The sequence below is a fragment of the Daktulosphaira vitifoliae genome, unplaced genomic scaffold, assembly GCF_025091365.1.
Source record: "Daktulosphaira vitifoliae isolate Bord-2020 unplaced genomic scaffold, ASM2509136v1 Scaffold_1, whole genome shotgun sequence".
Taxonomy (NCBI): Eukaryota; Metazoa; Arthropoda; class Insecta; order Hemiptera; family Phylloxeridae; genus Daktulosphaira; species Daktulosphaira vitifoliae.
The window spans coordinates 88,986,051-89,002,686 of record NW_026099572.1 but is presented as its reverse complement, the minus strand read 5'-3'; the positions used below and the strand labels follow the sequence as shown (position 1 = coordinate 89,002,686).

Below are 16,636 nucleotides of genomic sequence, written 5' to 3'. Positions count from 1 at the left end.
ATTTTAAAATTTTTGAACTTTTAAACACTATTTTAACTTAACTTGTAAGTTAAGAATTTATATCATTAAATAGAATTGATTTGTATAAATACAAACCAATTGACGTCCTTACTTCATTCGTTTCCTCTTCTCATTGTGTGTCCGAACCATTGGATTTAAGTTAATGTTGCTTTTATAATAATCCACCTATTTCCTAAAATTAAATACTATTTGCAGATTTGCATCGAAGCGTTTCTTATGACAATGATTAAAATTACTGTCAGATATCATCTATACTTGTCCCAACTATCCCATGTCCATACTGTGCTGCGACCCTATTGTGCTACCATTAGTAAAAGCATTATACGCTACTTTTATAAATTAAGATTAATAATCCAAATTAAAAAAAAATTGTGTAAATAATAAATGAAAACCAAACTAAAGGTAAATTCAGATATTTTAATGAAATTCTTCTTTTTTCATTTTTAGCTTTACTATTTAGGTTTATTAGAAACACCTTCATTAGAATATGACACAGACTGTGTACGTTTATTAGAAGTATCATATGAAGACCATGGAGATACTTTAGCTTTACAGTATGGAGGTTCGCAGTTAATTCATCGCATAAAAACCTACAGAAAAACTGCTCCATGGACATCACAAGGGAATGACATAATGCAAACCTTAAGCCGTTATTACAGTAACACTTTTTCAGGTGTGAATATTTATGAAAAATACATTTATTATTAATGTAAAATATTAATAAAACAATACAATTTTTAAATATTTATATTATAGTAATAAAAATCAATTATTTCATAATTACCATTATTTTCATTTTTTTTTTTTTTTTTTTATAAAAACTAATTTTTTTNTTTTTTTTTTTTTTTTTCATAAAAACTAATTTTATCTATACTTTTTGTCGTTTTTTACAGATACTGAAAAGCAAAATGCCATTAATTTATTCCTAGGATTATTTATTCCAAACGAAAATCAACCACATATTTGGGAACAAAATTATGACTATTATTTACACCATCCTGAAACAATTTCTTATTCTTCAAATTCTTGGTAATTTTTTTTTTTTAATGACTATTTCATAACTCATTCATAATTGTATTTTTTACCATTTTATTATTTAATCTTGTTAATTTATAGTATTTTATGTTATATTTTCGTAAAGTAAAGAAATATGTGATAACATACACATTGAATAAGGTGCCCAAAAGAAGACAGTACACATGGTCAAGTCCAGGAGACCTGTATAGAAACCAAATAGATTATATATTAGTAAAGTCGAGATACCGAAACCAAGTATTGAAATCAATAGCATTTCCTAGTGCAGTTAGCGACCACAACATTCTAATGATAACATGTAAATTAAAATTAAAAATAATTAGCTGGATAGAGAATGTAAAAAAGCACGTGACAGTTGGTGGGAAAATCAGTGTTTAAAAATAGAAGTGCTGCAGAATGTGGAAAACATGACAAAATCCATACACATGTCAGAAAGTTAACAAAGAAAAATAAGCAAAGAAATGCAAATAACATAAAGGATAAATTTAGAAACAATATAACAGAAAATGGAAAAATATTAACAAGATGGGGAGAATATATTTTAGAATTCTATGAAGGAACATACAAACCACAACATATGAATGCAGAAAAAGATCAAAGATTACAAGTAACTAGAGAGGAATTCGAACTTCCATTAAAAATGGTTTCAACAAAAAAATCCCCCAGCGTAGATGAGCTACCCATTAAGTTACTAAAAGAAGCGGACGAAAAATGCAGTTCAGAATGTTTAAATTAGTTAAGAAAATATTTAATTCAGGAGAATGGCCATGAAAACATACAACAACAGTAGTGATTCCAATACCAAAAAAGGCAAATGCAGTAGGATATTCAATTCAGAACAATAAGCTTGATACCACATATGTCAAAAATTATACTAAATTTAATAAAAAAAAAAAATTGATACACAAATAGAAGAAAGTATTTTAGACTGAGTATTTAAATGAGCAAAGAACAATGTTAGATAACATAAAAATGAGAAAATTACAATGACTAGGACATGCTCTGAGACATGATGGTAGTCCTATACAAGTAATACTTCAAGGTATAATAAAAATTGATCACTTGTGGCTAATTAATTAAGTTAAATTAAAACTATATTAAAAATATTATTAATTTAAAAAACTAAAAAATATTAAACTCAAAACCACAAAAAAATTAATGAAAAGTCGCGGATACGTATATGTGTTTAGCGTTGGTGATGGTAAAGTTGTTTCCGAAATACGTATCCGCGACTTTTCATTAATTTTTTTGTGGCTTTTGGTTTAATATTTTTAATATTTTTTAGTTTTTTAAATTAATAATATTTTTAATATAGTTTTAATTTAACTTAATTAATTAGCCACAAGTGATCAATTTTTATTATACCTTGAAGNAAAAAGGAAGAGAAAGACCTAGAGCAAATTTCATATCACAGATATGTGAAGAACGGGTCCTAAAATATGTTGATATTAAAGGGATAATAGAAGGCAGGGAGGAATGGAGGAGAATCGTAGAAAGGCAACACCTGTCGGAAGACTGAGAAACCTAAAGAAGAAGTATTTTATGTTATAGTGTTGTTTAATGCCTTATATTTTAATCTAAAGTAAGAATTGATCACTTGTGGTTAATATTATTTAAGATTAAAAATATATTTAAAATAATAATTTTAAACTAAAAAGTATAAAGAGTATATGTACTTGGAGTCCAATATTACCATTATTATCAAATAAATAAATAATTTTTAATAGTTTATTAGAACTTGTGAAAATGTTTACTTGTGAGTGTGAAAAAATACGAATTATTCCATATAAAGTAAATGTAATATAAAACTGAAATATTTTATTTTAGTGTTCCGTTGACTCAATGGTGGGATGATGATGTTTTAGATTGTTTACCTTTATCTTACGCTGAACATAAAAAACAATATAACCATATCTGTCCTTCAAATGCTTTAAAAGCTGATGATTTTGATAGTTTTGCTTATTTTTATAGAACTGATGAATTTAGTGTAATGTCTGAAAGTTATACATTCGAAATAAGTCACTCAGTGAGGTATGTTTTTGAAATTAATTTTAAATTATAATTTACAAGAATAATTGGTTCTAATTTTATTTATAATATACATATATATACAGTAGAAGTCCGATAATCCGGCACGTTCGGGACCGGCTCCGTGCCGGTCTATCGTGTGGTGCCCTTTCCTTTTAGTGTAAGCTTTGCTATAAGAACAATTACGTTAATAATTAAACTAAAAATACAGTATGCAAATACAAAAAAGTTTGTTCTACTGTTGGATACTGGATTATCGGACTTCTACTGTATATATATTTAAGCTCATTAAGGGCCAATCTCTCATTAAGAAAGAGATTTCTTAACCATTGATACTCCGGGACAGGTGGTTAGCCCGTTGCTGGAGAGAGGGATGGCAACTCCAAAAACAGGACTAGTCTTTCATTTGACAAATAAGGCCACCCGTAACTGAAATTCAAACTCAACATTACCGACTCAACCATAGTATCCCTCAGTTCATAATATATATTAAAAGATGATTTGAGGTTATATCCTGAAATTATATACTACAATGATTATTTTACTATTTTATTACTGTTTCACCCCTACTATTTATATTTACAGCTTTTAATAATTTTTTGAAATATATAATTTATATATTATGTATTTTATGTATTAATTATTAGGGAAAAATCATACTTGTCTTTGTAAAGTAGATAATTATAAATATCTTAACTTAAACATTCATGGAGATATTATATTTGTATTAAAAATATTAGCTAAATTATTTTTTTATTAGGGATTTCATGCCAAATTGTGTAACTGATTTTAGTCCTTTTTCAATAAGAATTAGACCAGGCAAAAAACGAGAGCAAATATCAGATAAAACAAAAAATCCATCCATGACTGGTAGTTCTTCTACTAACTCAATTAATTCAAGTAGTAGGTAAAGTGAAAAAAGTTATGTGTTATTTACAATTATTTAAATTCTTCAATATATTTACATTAATTTTCATTTGTTGTTTAGCTGTGGAACTAGTGAAAGTGACGATGATACTAACTATTCTAAACGAACTGAATCTCTTAACATTGTTTCTAAAGATAATTCAATTACATTTGATATACAAGCAGAACAAATTATAAGTTATGGAATTAACTTGTGTACAATAAAACCAAATGATATTGCTACCTATAAAAAGTATGTAACCATATTTTTTAAATTTATTTGTTAAACTATTAAATGTTCACAATGAAATGTAGACAAAAACTTATAACTATTTGAAATTATAAATTAAGATTTTATACAATTTTTTATAGCGAATAAAAGGTGTTTATACACATAGGTTTTCCGTTATCCTTATCTTATATCCTTTTTATAACTATGTATATAAACAAATGTGAGCAACACATTTTCAGCCACCAATACCCAAACTAGCAATATTCAATAATTAACCCCTATAGTAGTTATCAAATTTCTTATAGCAATTAATGATATTACAAAAACAAACATTTTACAGTAAAAGCCACATTATATGTTCATTATGTCAATATACTTTGTTCAGGCAACAGCATAAAAAATATTAAGTCATCGCCTCAAGAAATATTATACAATTTATAAAAATGGTCAAAAAAATCAGGTTTCTCTTTCTCAGCTATCTAATCTCAATGTATCTTATTCACTAAAAAAAGAAACAATAATTAAATCAATGTTCAAATAATGAACAAGACAATACTAAATAACATATTCGTACATAAATCAAACTGGAAATATCATACATAACTATTAAAAACAGAAACCTTACCTATGATCAATTTACTAAAATCATTTGCTCACGAACAATGGGAAGCATTTATAGAAACATTGCTTATTATCTGTAAAGCGCTTATATTGATAAAACTTGAATATTCATACTGTATCGTTCATACTTAATAATTCTTGAAAAAATGTTTTAAAATTAATCAACACAATGCACAATACTAGACTACACCTTACCGCAAGCGCATCCAGATTAAGTCAAGTATAAAGTTATTGAAAATAAATTGTTCAACTTTAAATATTGCAATATGTTCATTAATCATACATTTGAAAATCAAATAGTCGAAGGACTTTTTAATCGACAAATCACTCTAAAAATATATTGATATTTAAACTGAAAACAGCTGAATATATTTATGTATATTTTGTATATACTTGAATATTTAATCTGAATATAAACTGAAAATTCCTATGTTAGTACTGACTATGCAACCTCCACTAAAAATATACTATTTAACATTTTTTTTTTTTTTTTTTAACTACCCTACTGTACTTTTTATTGAGACCATCATAAATCTTAATCAATACAATTAAATGGTTATAAAAATTATAAATACACAATTAATAAATATACATTTTTCTAATTAATATATATATACTAATATAACATGAATGGGATTTACACTTCCAGTTAAGTGGTCCCTAACTTAGTCTGATAATAATATTTAATATTAAAATTATAAAATAAATATTTATAAATTTAAACTAAGTCATAACGTAACGCGTTTTAAACGTCTTAGGTCATTGGAATTGTCCAATAGTTGAATTGTCTCTATATTTTCATGGTTTTCCAACCTTATTATATGCTTACGTGCAAACCGAGTGACTTCATCTGCTACGGTTGGTAACATCATATCTCGATGAATTACATCATTTCTATCGAATCTGTAAGCCGCTACGATTGTACGAATCGCGATATTTTGACAACGTTGTATAATATCTATGTTGGACTTACTGGCACAACCCCACAATTGAAGTCCAGACGGGTTTTACGATCGCTACGTATAACAGACGTTTGTTCTCTAGTGATAGCTCAGAATGTTTTCGAACTAACCAATAGAGTCCACGCATTTTATCCTTTATCTGCAGTCTTTTCTGGCGTATATGATGTTTCTAGTTAAGGCGGCAGTCAAGGTGCATTCCCAGATATTTAGCCAAATCTCTTTGTGGAATTATTTGTTGATTCAGAAATATTGAAATGTCACATGTTTTACGTAACGTGAAATTAACGTGCACTGACTTTTCATTGTTAACCCTGATCTTCCAACGTTTCAACCATGTAGAAATATTGTTTAAGGTTATTTGAATCTGATCAGTAGCTATCTGTTGATCTTTATTAGTTGTTAATATTGCAGTATCATCTGCAAACATAGCGGTTGTTGAATTTATGTTGGTCGGAATGTCGGCAGTGTAAAGTAGATACAATATAGGGCCAAATACACTACCTTGTGGAACTCCAGCTTCTATGTTTTTCCAATTAGTTAAACCTTCGTCATGTATGACGCGGTACTGTCTTTCAGTCAAATAGGACTCGAATAGTGTACAACATGAGTTTGGTAGTTGTTCACGCAATTTTATAAGCAGGCCTTTATGCCAGACTTTATCAAAAGCCTGGGCTATGTCAAGGAATACTCCGCAACAATAATTTTTTTCTTCAAACGCGTTACTTATTACGTTTCTTACACGATGAATTTGAAGAATATGAATATGAAGAAGGTTGCTCTGGGGGGTTGCCAGGTTTCAGCAACATGATTACTTGTGCCTTTTTCCATTGTTCTGGAATATAATGTGTGCGTATTATAGCGTTGTAAATATGAGTTGGATGAATGATAGCTTTTTTTGGTAATTCTTTCAGAATACGAGGGCTTATTTCATCATAGCCCGGTGCTTTTTTAGGGTTGATGTTTGTATCAATTTCATGTGCAACTTCTAATGGTGTAAAGTGCCGTATTTTGTAATCAATTTCGTTTGATGGTTGGTATTCTACTTGGTCAAGTTCAGAATTTATGTCGTTCGGTGGAAAAACATGTTCTAAATGAAGTGCATATGCTTTTGCTTTGTCCATATCAGTACGCGCCCACATACCATCTTCTTTACGAATAGGAGGTTTATAAGCTCGAGGTCTTTTCGTTATTCTTGTAGCTTTCCATAGAGAATAATCGCTAGAAACTAATAAATAGTCCGCTTAAATATAACTTAAATGTTTCGTTTTTAACTTCTTTGATTTTCTCACGAAGCGCTTTACATAAGCAATTCCATTCAGTTTTATCTGTTAAATTTGAGTCACTTGGTCAGTATGTTGGTTTTCTAGTAGAAATAAACTCAGCTTTGTTGTAATTAGCTGATTTTAATAGTGCTCGTCCTTTAGGGGTAATAATTCTTGATCCCCAATGAGTATATTTGGCGTTATAATCACCACCTACGATAAAAAAGTTGCCTAGAGTTTGGAAAAACTTATTGAATTTATTAAAGTCAGCGCCACCTTCAGGTGGACAACAAATTGCCGAAACTGAGAAATCATTACTCTCATTAATGACTCTGACTTTTGTTGCTTGTATGTGCATTGATGAATACTTTTCAAGTTCAAAATGCTTGATGCATTGTTTTATAATAACTGCTGTACCACTACGTGCTCTACTGCTTGAATGTAAGGTAGTATAGATATTGTAATTTTTTATTTTCAAAAAAGTCCATGTGGTGAAATGTATTTCTGAAATAAAAGCTGTATCAATGTTCTCATTACTTAAGAAGTCTTCGAGTTCTTGTTTACGCTATACTAGCCCATTGGCGTTCTAAGCTATGATACGTGATGTATGATTAATTTCTTCTTTTTGTTTTGATTGTTAGACTTAGACTGGTTACTTTCTAACTTATCAAGTCTACTTGTCATATTTATTAAAGATTTTGTTATATTTGTAAGGGCTGATAAAATTTCCATTAAAGCTGAGTTATCACTTTCAACCGGCTGTATTTGGTTGTTTTTTAAGAATAACGTTTTTCCATTAGAACTACTAACTATTTTAGCATAGGAACCATACGATGTAACAGTTTAGCAGGTTTCTGTTGGAGACGTTGCACTGCGGATGTTTTTTTTACGTGGATTTTTTCTTCTGTTTTCTTGTAAGCTGAACAGTCTTTCCAGTTAGCGGTGTTCTCCGCAATTGGCGCATTTCGATTTTGATTTTTTCGGTTTTGGACAATCTTCTGTTCTATGTTCTTCACCACATTATACACGATAGATTTTTTGTGACAATAATTTTGAGTATGTCCAAAGGCTTGGCAGTTTTTACACTGTGGCACACCTTTTTTTTCTTCGGATGTGTCTACTTTTATTTTATGATAACATAAACTATTTAAGTCGTATATATCTTTATTGTTATCTCGATGATCAAGGTCTACCAAAAATAACGGTAATTTTATTATTGTTTTTTCACTATTTTTGTCACTAGGATTTACTTTTTTCCTAATTTGGATGTTAGTGACATCCCTTGCATAATGACCATTATCTGCTAGGGCTCTTTTAATTTCACATACTTCAGTGTCAGGGTGTAACCTCTGATTACAATACGAAACTTTTTTTCTGTTTTTAATTAATATCTGTGATACTCAATTTTATTTTTTTTCAAGTACTTTTAAAGTACGTCTGAACTGGTGTTCATCACCAGTTATAATTTTAATATCGCTGTTAGCAATAGTTTTTAACTGTTGCTCATGACTAATGGCTTCTTCGCGAGTTAAATTAGAAATTAAATCGTTGTACTATTTAACATGTATTTAAATATTAATCCAGTCAAAAATTTACGTCGTGATAGAAAGTTAATGAAGCCAATGTTCAATGAAAATAGTTCTCCCAGAGGTGTCAATGTTTTTTTGATAGTAAAAAATAAAAAAATATTACAAGATCCAACATTTAATTCTATTTGTATTTCATCAGATAAGACATAGAAACAATGCGAATATTCCAATGCGTTACGTAAAGAAATTAATGACAGAAAATCTAAAAGCGAGCAAAATAAATTTATTCGGTACATTAAGGTAATCCAACAATTCTTTAAAACTCAAAAAACATGTAATTAAGTGCAATGATAATTATGTTTTTATCAGAAATAGAAGTAAATAATCAAAGTGTTCGCAGTATTAACAAAAAAAATTATTTATTACATATTATTCTTTCGGTATTAGGTTAGGACAATAATTATTTTACAGAGATATGGCTTTTCAAAATATAAATAATACTAACTTGGAGTTTATAACTATTTACTTTTGTGTTTAGATAGAAATAAAAATATTAGCTCATGTACTAGAAGTGGTGGCACTTTAATAACTGTGCATATTTCAATAAATTTATCTATGCTAAGTGTTAATATTATTAATAGAGCAACTTTTTCTTCTTTTACATTTTAAAAAACAATCTTTTTTCTTGGTTGAATTTATATACTGTCAAATGAAGATAAGGCAAACTATGATTTATAAAAAATATTAATTTAGAACAAAAAACCAAAAATTATATAAAAAATATTTACATTAACTCTGTTGATGAAATCTACCGTAATTATTCATCTCAGATGTATTTAAGAATTTTAAGCACCGTGTAAAGAAGACAAAATGCCCCCATTTTACTAAAATTTTCTCGGCAATATATTTTTGAAAAAAAAATGACATCTTATTATAAGATCAACACATTCTGTACCAAAACATTAGTATTAATTAAATTAATACTAATCAAGTGATTGGCATTAAAAAAATCGCTCTATACATAAAAATACATTCACTCATAGACATAAGTGTAATCAATTTTTATACATTTTCCATAGTAATAATTACAATTTTTTTTGACAGTCATAAATCAGATACGCCCCAAAAATTTTAATACCCGGGATAAATACCCATGTGTCCCTTCTTAAATACGTCTTTATCCAGGTTCTATAAATATTTTGGTTGGCGATTTACATTTTCCTAAAATTTTATTGTCTTGTGATCCAATAATTGATACAATTATAACACTGTTATGTTCATTAAAATCGAATGATCGTTAGTATGTGTTAAGCGTTGATAATTTCTCGAAATACGTGTCCACGATTTTTTAGTAACTTTTTGAGTTAAATATTTTTAGTTTTAAATTAATAATATGTTTTGTATAATTTTAATGCTATAATAAAAATTGATCACTTGTGGCTAATTAATTAAGTAAAATTAAAACTATATTAAAAATATTATTAATTTAAAAAACTAAAAAATATTAAACTCAAAGCCACAAAAAAATTAATGAAAAGTCGCGGATACGTATTTCGGAAACAATGTTACCATTATCAACGCTAAACACATACTGACACCCCGACTAGAAAAAACTCCCTTATATACCCCTAGTGACCTTATCACCTAGTGACGTTATCACTAAGTAATATTATCACATTTTGCCAGTTTACACAAGTTTAATAATGAATTTTTCAGTGGGCCAAGATCCCAATTAATTAAATTGTTTTTATTTTTAAACATTTCTATTGCTTCTCTGATATTAAGTTCTTTGTAATTATTTACGTTTTTAATTAGTTTTATGGTTTTAATAGAGTGATTATGTGTCAATAAATGTTCGGCCACTGGAGATTTCTCAATTTCTTGATTTTTAATATTTCTTAAGTGCTCTTTAAACCTGACCCCTATATTTCTTTTTGTTTGTCCTACGTAACATTTATTACAACTTTCACATTGTATTTTATAAATGCCTGATTTCCCCCCTTCATCTACCTTATCTTTAGGGTTACCTAATAAATCTCTTAAATTATTACTCTTAGATGTTACCAAAGTAATACCAAAATTCTTAAATATTTTAGTTAATCCATTTGAGATGCCCGGATAAAATAAAATTGGTGATCTAATTACTTTTTGTTCCCCCTCGCTGGAGAGTGTACTAGCTGCCCTCCTTTCTTTTTTCCACTTTTGTTTTCGGACTAATTTCAAAATTATGTTTTCGTTATACCCATTAAATTTAGCTATTTCTTTTATAACCACCAATTCTTTATCATAATCTATTTTATTCATCGGAATATTAATTAATCTGTAAACCATACTATTAAAAGCTGACAATTTGTGTTGCCAGGTGTGGTTCGATGTGTTCGGAATGTATCTGAACGTGTGTGTGTTTTTCCGATAAATTTCAAAATTTAGTTCCCCCTCTGTTCTTTTAACTAATAAATCCAAAAAAGGCAATTTTCCCTCTATTTCTTGTTCATATGTAAATTTAATCGATGGGTAAAAAGAATTTAAATGTTGTATGAAAACCCCCATATTAAAATCTTTATTTATAACTGCAAAAATATCATCGACATACCTAACCCAAATTTTTGGAAAATCACCATAAGTGTATTTTAAATTTGTTTCAAACCTACTCATGAAAAGTTCTGCTAAAAATGGTGATAGCGGATTTCCCATTGCTGTGCCCTCAGTTTGCTCATAAAATTTATTTTGAAACTGAAAAACATTTTGACTCATACATAACTTTGTTAAATTAATAAGCTCATTTATTTTATCCTGTTCAATGTTTTGGTCCTTTAGCCAGTCTTTAAGAAAATCAATTGTTATATTTATTGGAATATTCGGAAATAAGGCAACTACGTCAAAAGAAATTAACCTGTCATTATTTTGAATGGTATAACTAGATAATTGTTTAACTAAATCAATATTATTTTTAACTGAAAAACTATCGAATTTTTTGAAAGATGAAAATACCCTTACTAGGTGTTTAGCCAAATTGTAAGTCGGAGCATTAATATTCGACACAATAGGTCTCATAGTACTTCCTGGCTTATGTATTTTTGGCAAAGCATATAGTTTAGGTATTTGAGGGTTTGAAATTTTAATGAAAAACCTGAACTTTTCTTCGATTATTAATTTTGAACTATTTATGACGTTTGTAGCCTCCCTTATCATTTTACTTAATGGATTCTTTTTAATTTCTTTATAAGGACCCTCTTGAATCATTCTTGATACTCTTTCATAATAATCTTCTTTTTTTAATATTACAACAGAATTCCCCTTATCTGCCTTTAAATAAAAACAGTTTTTATTTTTTAAGTCTTTTATGAGTCGTGAATGTTTTTCATTTTTTCCTAAACCCCCTTTATTTATAACAGAATTTTTTTGTAGAAAATTTAAACACTCCCTTCTTGCTAAGTCTTGATTATTAAAATCAACACTTTTAACCCCCATTTCAATTCCTACTAGTAGATCTTCCATTGGAAATTTTTTTGGTAAAAAACTTGTTTTAAGACCCAACTTAAGTATTTCAGTTTCTTCAACGGAAAAAACAATGTTTGTGTAATTTTTAACTAAATCGTCCCCCCAGTTTTTAGAAAATGAAACTACCGGACTCTTATTAAAATTATCTATTTGACCCTTATTTTTGTATTCTGAAAGTAAATTTTGAAATTTTTTATTTAACTTTTCTTTTTTTGTTTTAAATTTATGTTCAACCACTTGGTACATCTTCAGCTCGAAGATGTCCCACTGTGATTGACTCAAAAAATTAGAGAGTTTTAAATGTAATTGATAAGCCCCCATTTCTAATCTACTTCTATTGCGATAATGATTTATTATTTCTAACTTAAGAAATTTCTCCTGAGCGAAATTTATTGACTTGTAAAAATTAATATTATTATTGTTTGACTTACTTGGTAATCTGGCAAACTTCGGAGTCATATGGAACTTAATACATTTTTTGAGAAAAAATATATCAGCTCCAATCAGGCGTACTTTCGTCTTGATTTGCATCAGTTTGTTTAACTCTTTATTATGATCAAAAGGCCCGAACGCCATAATTATATAATAAAAATTGATCACTTGTGGCTAATTAATTAAGTAAAATTAAAACTATATTAAAAATATTATTAATTTAAAAAACTAAAAAATATTAAAAATATTAAACTCAAAGCCACAAAAAAATTAATGAAAAGTCGCGGATACGTATTTCGGAAACAATGTTACCAAATTTTAATGGTAATTGATTCATATTAATTACAATGTAACATTAATACAGTTGAAAAATGAATTCTAAATATTGAGATTAAACTTATCTAAATGTAATATTATTTATTACTTTTTAAAACATTAGATAACTTATTAAATATTATTATTCAATATAAAATTCTGTATTGCCATCTGTTACATACATTAAGGATCGGAGAGTTACTTTTTTATTTGATTTAACATTATATTTCTATTGATAGTTAGAATTTATTAGAAGACATTGAAATAATTTTAATAACATTTTAACTTGAATAACACTTTTTCTTTTTTTGGTCATATCTTACAGGATATTATTATAAATTGTTAACCTAACGTGTTCCAACCAATTGCAACCATAAAAAAATTAACTAAAATTAACCAAACATGAGATTAAATTCAATGGTGCACATAAACAATAATTGACACTACAAATAGGGCACACACATATCTGATGAATAAAAGTGAACATACAGTCTATAACATATACTAAGTAATGATATCAGTTAAACATTTTCTCACAATTTGTAGGAAATTTCAAGTCAAATCCTCTTTCTCTACTAAAACCTATTATCCATTAAAAACTGTAATATAATTAATATAATATTAACAATAAAAAAATCTTAACCTAAAAATTAATAACTAGACTGTAAATATTTCCTATATACAGTAGCCAATGGCCATTGTTCCTTAGACTTTATTTGACACCACATACTAATTTTATGTACTTGTAATAAACCAAAAATAAAAAGAAAGAAAAAGAAATATAAAAATAATAGAGAATTAGAGAGAGAATATAAAAAGAAATTGGTAGTACTTAGTAAATTATTATAATCATTATTTATTATAAGTTTTTGTAATTTTAATGTCTTCAATTTTATTTAAATTAATTTTCTCATTAATTGTTTCTCTCATTAATTGTTAATGGTTTATCACGCAATAGATTGTTGGAAGTTCGAAAGCATAGGTTAAATTGTACTTACCTTACGTCCTGTGTAATACAATAATATTTCAAGTAATCCAGTGTTGATTTTTGTATTAAACGCACTACGTATACGATTTACACTATATGTCATATAGTCTATATAATTAATTACAAAGAACGACTCAAGACTTTAAATAATATGATTTAATTACACAAATTCTAAGACTGATCTTACTTGTAAATGATTCCAAACACTCTGTATTTTATTATAAATACTATTTTAATTTTTTTTTACTTATTGATTTTTTATACGTCTGTTAAATAAGTATTTTTTAGAGAGTATATTTTATTGAGAGATCGACACCAATATTTCTTAAATTTTCCTCTGGCCTGGCCAAAACAAGATTCAGAAATATCTTTATCTATGTAAAAAATTTATCAAAGCGGAATTGTGGTGGCCCGATGTGTCCCGGTGCTAAAATAAAGCACCTTAAAAGGATGCGGCACAATAATCACCAAGACAAAAATTAAACACTAAAAATATATTTGTAAGTTTCTTTACGCTGTCTGCCGGCGCGATGTTTATTAAAACAAAGACATTAGTAACGAGACTAGCTACCCAATACGTATAGGCTTACAAATATATTCTAACCTAATATACCTAATTCTTGAATAATATTTACTTGCAACCTTTACTCTGTCTGTCAATTTAAATCTCAATTTAAATTGAGAAGATTGTGACCTTTAGCTCTGTCTGTCGGCCCGATGTTTGTTAAAACAAAGACATTAGTAACGAGACTAGCTACCCAATAAGAAAAGCTCACAATAAATTTTTATGATTAAATAAAAATCTAAAGTTAGGTTGGGTTTATTATTAAAAAAAATGTAATGTTTAAAATATTATTTTATATTTATTTCCACAACAAGAAAAATAAAATATTATTAATGATTGAATAAATTAAAAGATTCACCAAAACAAAACTCAGTTTAAAATTTCTAAGTGTGATTTAGTTTTAAAGAAAAATATTCTAAGTCCAAATTAATTAAAAAATCGACTAAGTCCTGGAGAGTGAAATCTTGAGTAGAGTGTCGTAGATTTTGTGTATTTTAAAATCGTCAAAGAACTGGTTTAGATGGGGAAAATGGCTTTTTATAGTGTGAAGAGGGTAGCCCAGCGATCTCTATCGTGATCCTGGAAGCTGAGGCTTTGTATTATAATTGGTTAATTAAAAGAGGGTTCCTGCGTGTAGACGTTACTTAATAATTTCTACAACAGGGAGATTTTATCGTATAGTTAAAGGGTTATTTTGTATTTTAAATAAGAGAACCCTGTTTTGGTGATCTTGTATAATCATAATATGTGACATACATGAACAAATGATAACATCTTATTATATATTAATATTATATGTAATAATATAATATTACATACTTAATTATCTATAGTTCATAACATTCACATTCAAACTAATTTTTAAGATTCTTTTTTTTTAAAAGATGCCCAACTTATTTTGATACTTATAAAAATGATTAGAGCAAAATTTAGGACACAATCTTTTAAAGTTAACATGTAATCACTTTTATTTTGATGAAATGACCCAAAATCTTTTAAAACATATCTCAATTTGATTTTTTTTTTAAATTGAAAATGTAATTTATATGAATCTTCTATAATTTAAACAGTTATTAACATTATATTGTTAATAAAAATTATAAATGGATCAACCTATGCAAATTTCATAAATTGTATAAATATATTCATTATAATTTAATATAAACTAATTGCGCTTATTATGTCACTTAGAATAATATTATAATAGGGATAAGCTGTCCCTATTCATATATAGTTAAATAATATATAGTTTATTTAATTAATAGTTTTATTTTTGGTCATACAATTTTTACTTAAAGTGTCTATATTTTAATTAATTAGCTGTTTACCTATATTTTATTATCTCATACTTATTTTCTTAAGTAGATTTAACTAATTTAATTATTTTCCCTATGTTAATAAATAGTTAATTATTTTGAACTGAATTATTTTTAATAACAAATAATTATTAATAATTTTGATTGTATTATTTGATTGATGATGCAAAGAAAATATTTTAATATCTTATATTTAACATTTATAGGTATGTTCTGATGGCAAGTGATCCGTCTACAATTATTTCTGTAACTCAAAGTGTTCAACCTAGATATGATAGTTCCTTTAGTGTTTCATTATCAGATGTCAGTTCATCAAATATGTATTTGTATGAATCATATGTACGAAATGGATTGCAAGGGGCACATCAATGTAATGACAATGCTATTCTTGAATACAAAAAATACATTGTTAATATATAGAAAAATTAACATTTTAATTTGCCAATTTTTTTGTTATAATGTAACATATAATTGAGTAATAATATATATATTTATCTTAAATAAAACTTATGTAATATAAAAAATAAAATGTTGATCTGGATTTGTCTTCATGGTGAAAATAGCTGCTGTATTCAAAAATATGGTATTTTTGTGAAAAAATTCTTGATTTTATATTGAATGTTATTAAGCTGTAAGTTGATATAACCTTTTAAAAAATTTTTGGATCAATATTATCATTTTTATGATAATATATATACCTCTTTCATTCGAATACTTTTTTTAAAATTGGACTATTTTCCTTTATACAAGAGATGATCAAAACTTTAAACATGTATATAGAAAGTAGAACTTTTTCAAATTAACTTTTGAAAATGTTGCGAAAATCGGTTTTGTATTTTAGCTTCGATGCAAAGCTGAGAATGTATTAATTTTACCACGATGTGTTCATTTTTTTTTTTTTTTTTTTTTCTGTCACTACTTTT

General features: G+C 27.3%; 1 protein-coding gene across 4 annotated transcripts in view; it reads left to right on the top strand.

Annotated features, from left to right (window-relative positions):
- LOC126909920 (polyphosphoinositide phosphatase) overlaps positions 1-16,256 on the top strand; it is a 30,293-nt gene extending 14,037 nt beyond the window's left edge. For 3 of the 4 annotated variants that reach the window (XM_050692335.1, XM_050692348.1, XM_050692330.1), the window contains 6 exons: positions 469-694; positions 915-1,050; positions 2,884-3,087; positions 3,845-3,991; positions 4,073-4,243; positions 15,920-16,255. In XM_050692335.1, the coding sequence (XP_050548292.1) occupies positions 469-694; positions 915-1,050; positions 2,884-3,087; positions 3,845-3,991; positions 4,073-4,243; positions 15,920-16,133 (1,098 nt within the window). In that variant the 3' untranslated portion in view covers positions 16,134-16,255. Of the gene's footprint in view, positions 1-468; positions 695-914; positions 1,051-2,883; positions 3,088-3,844; positions 3,992-4,072; positions 4,244-15,919 lie in introns of all 4 variants that reach the window. The other variant, XM_050692341.1, reaches the window with a different exon arrangement.
- Positions 16,257-16,636: the final 380 nt, after the last annotated feature.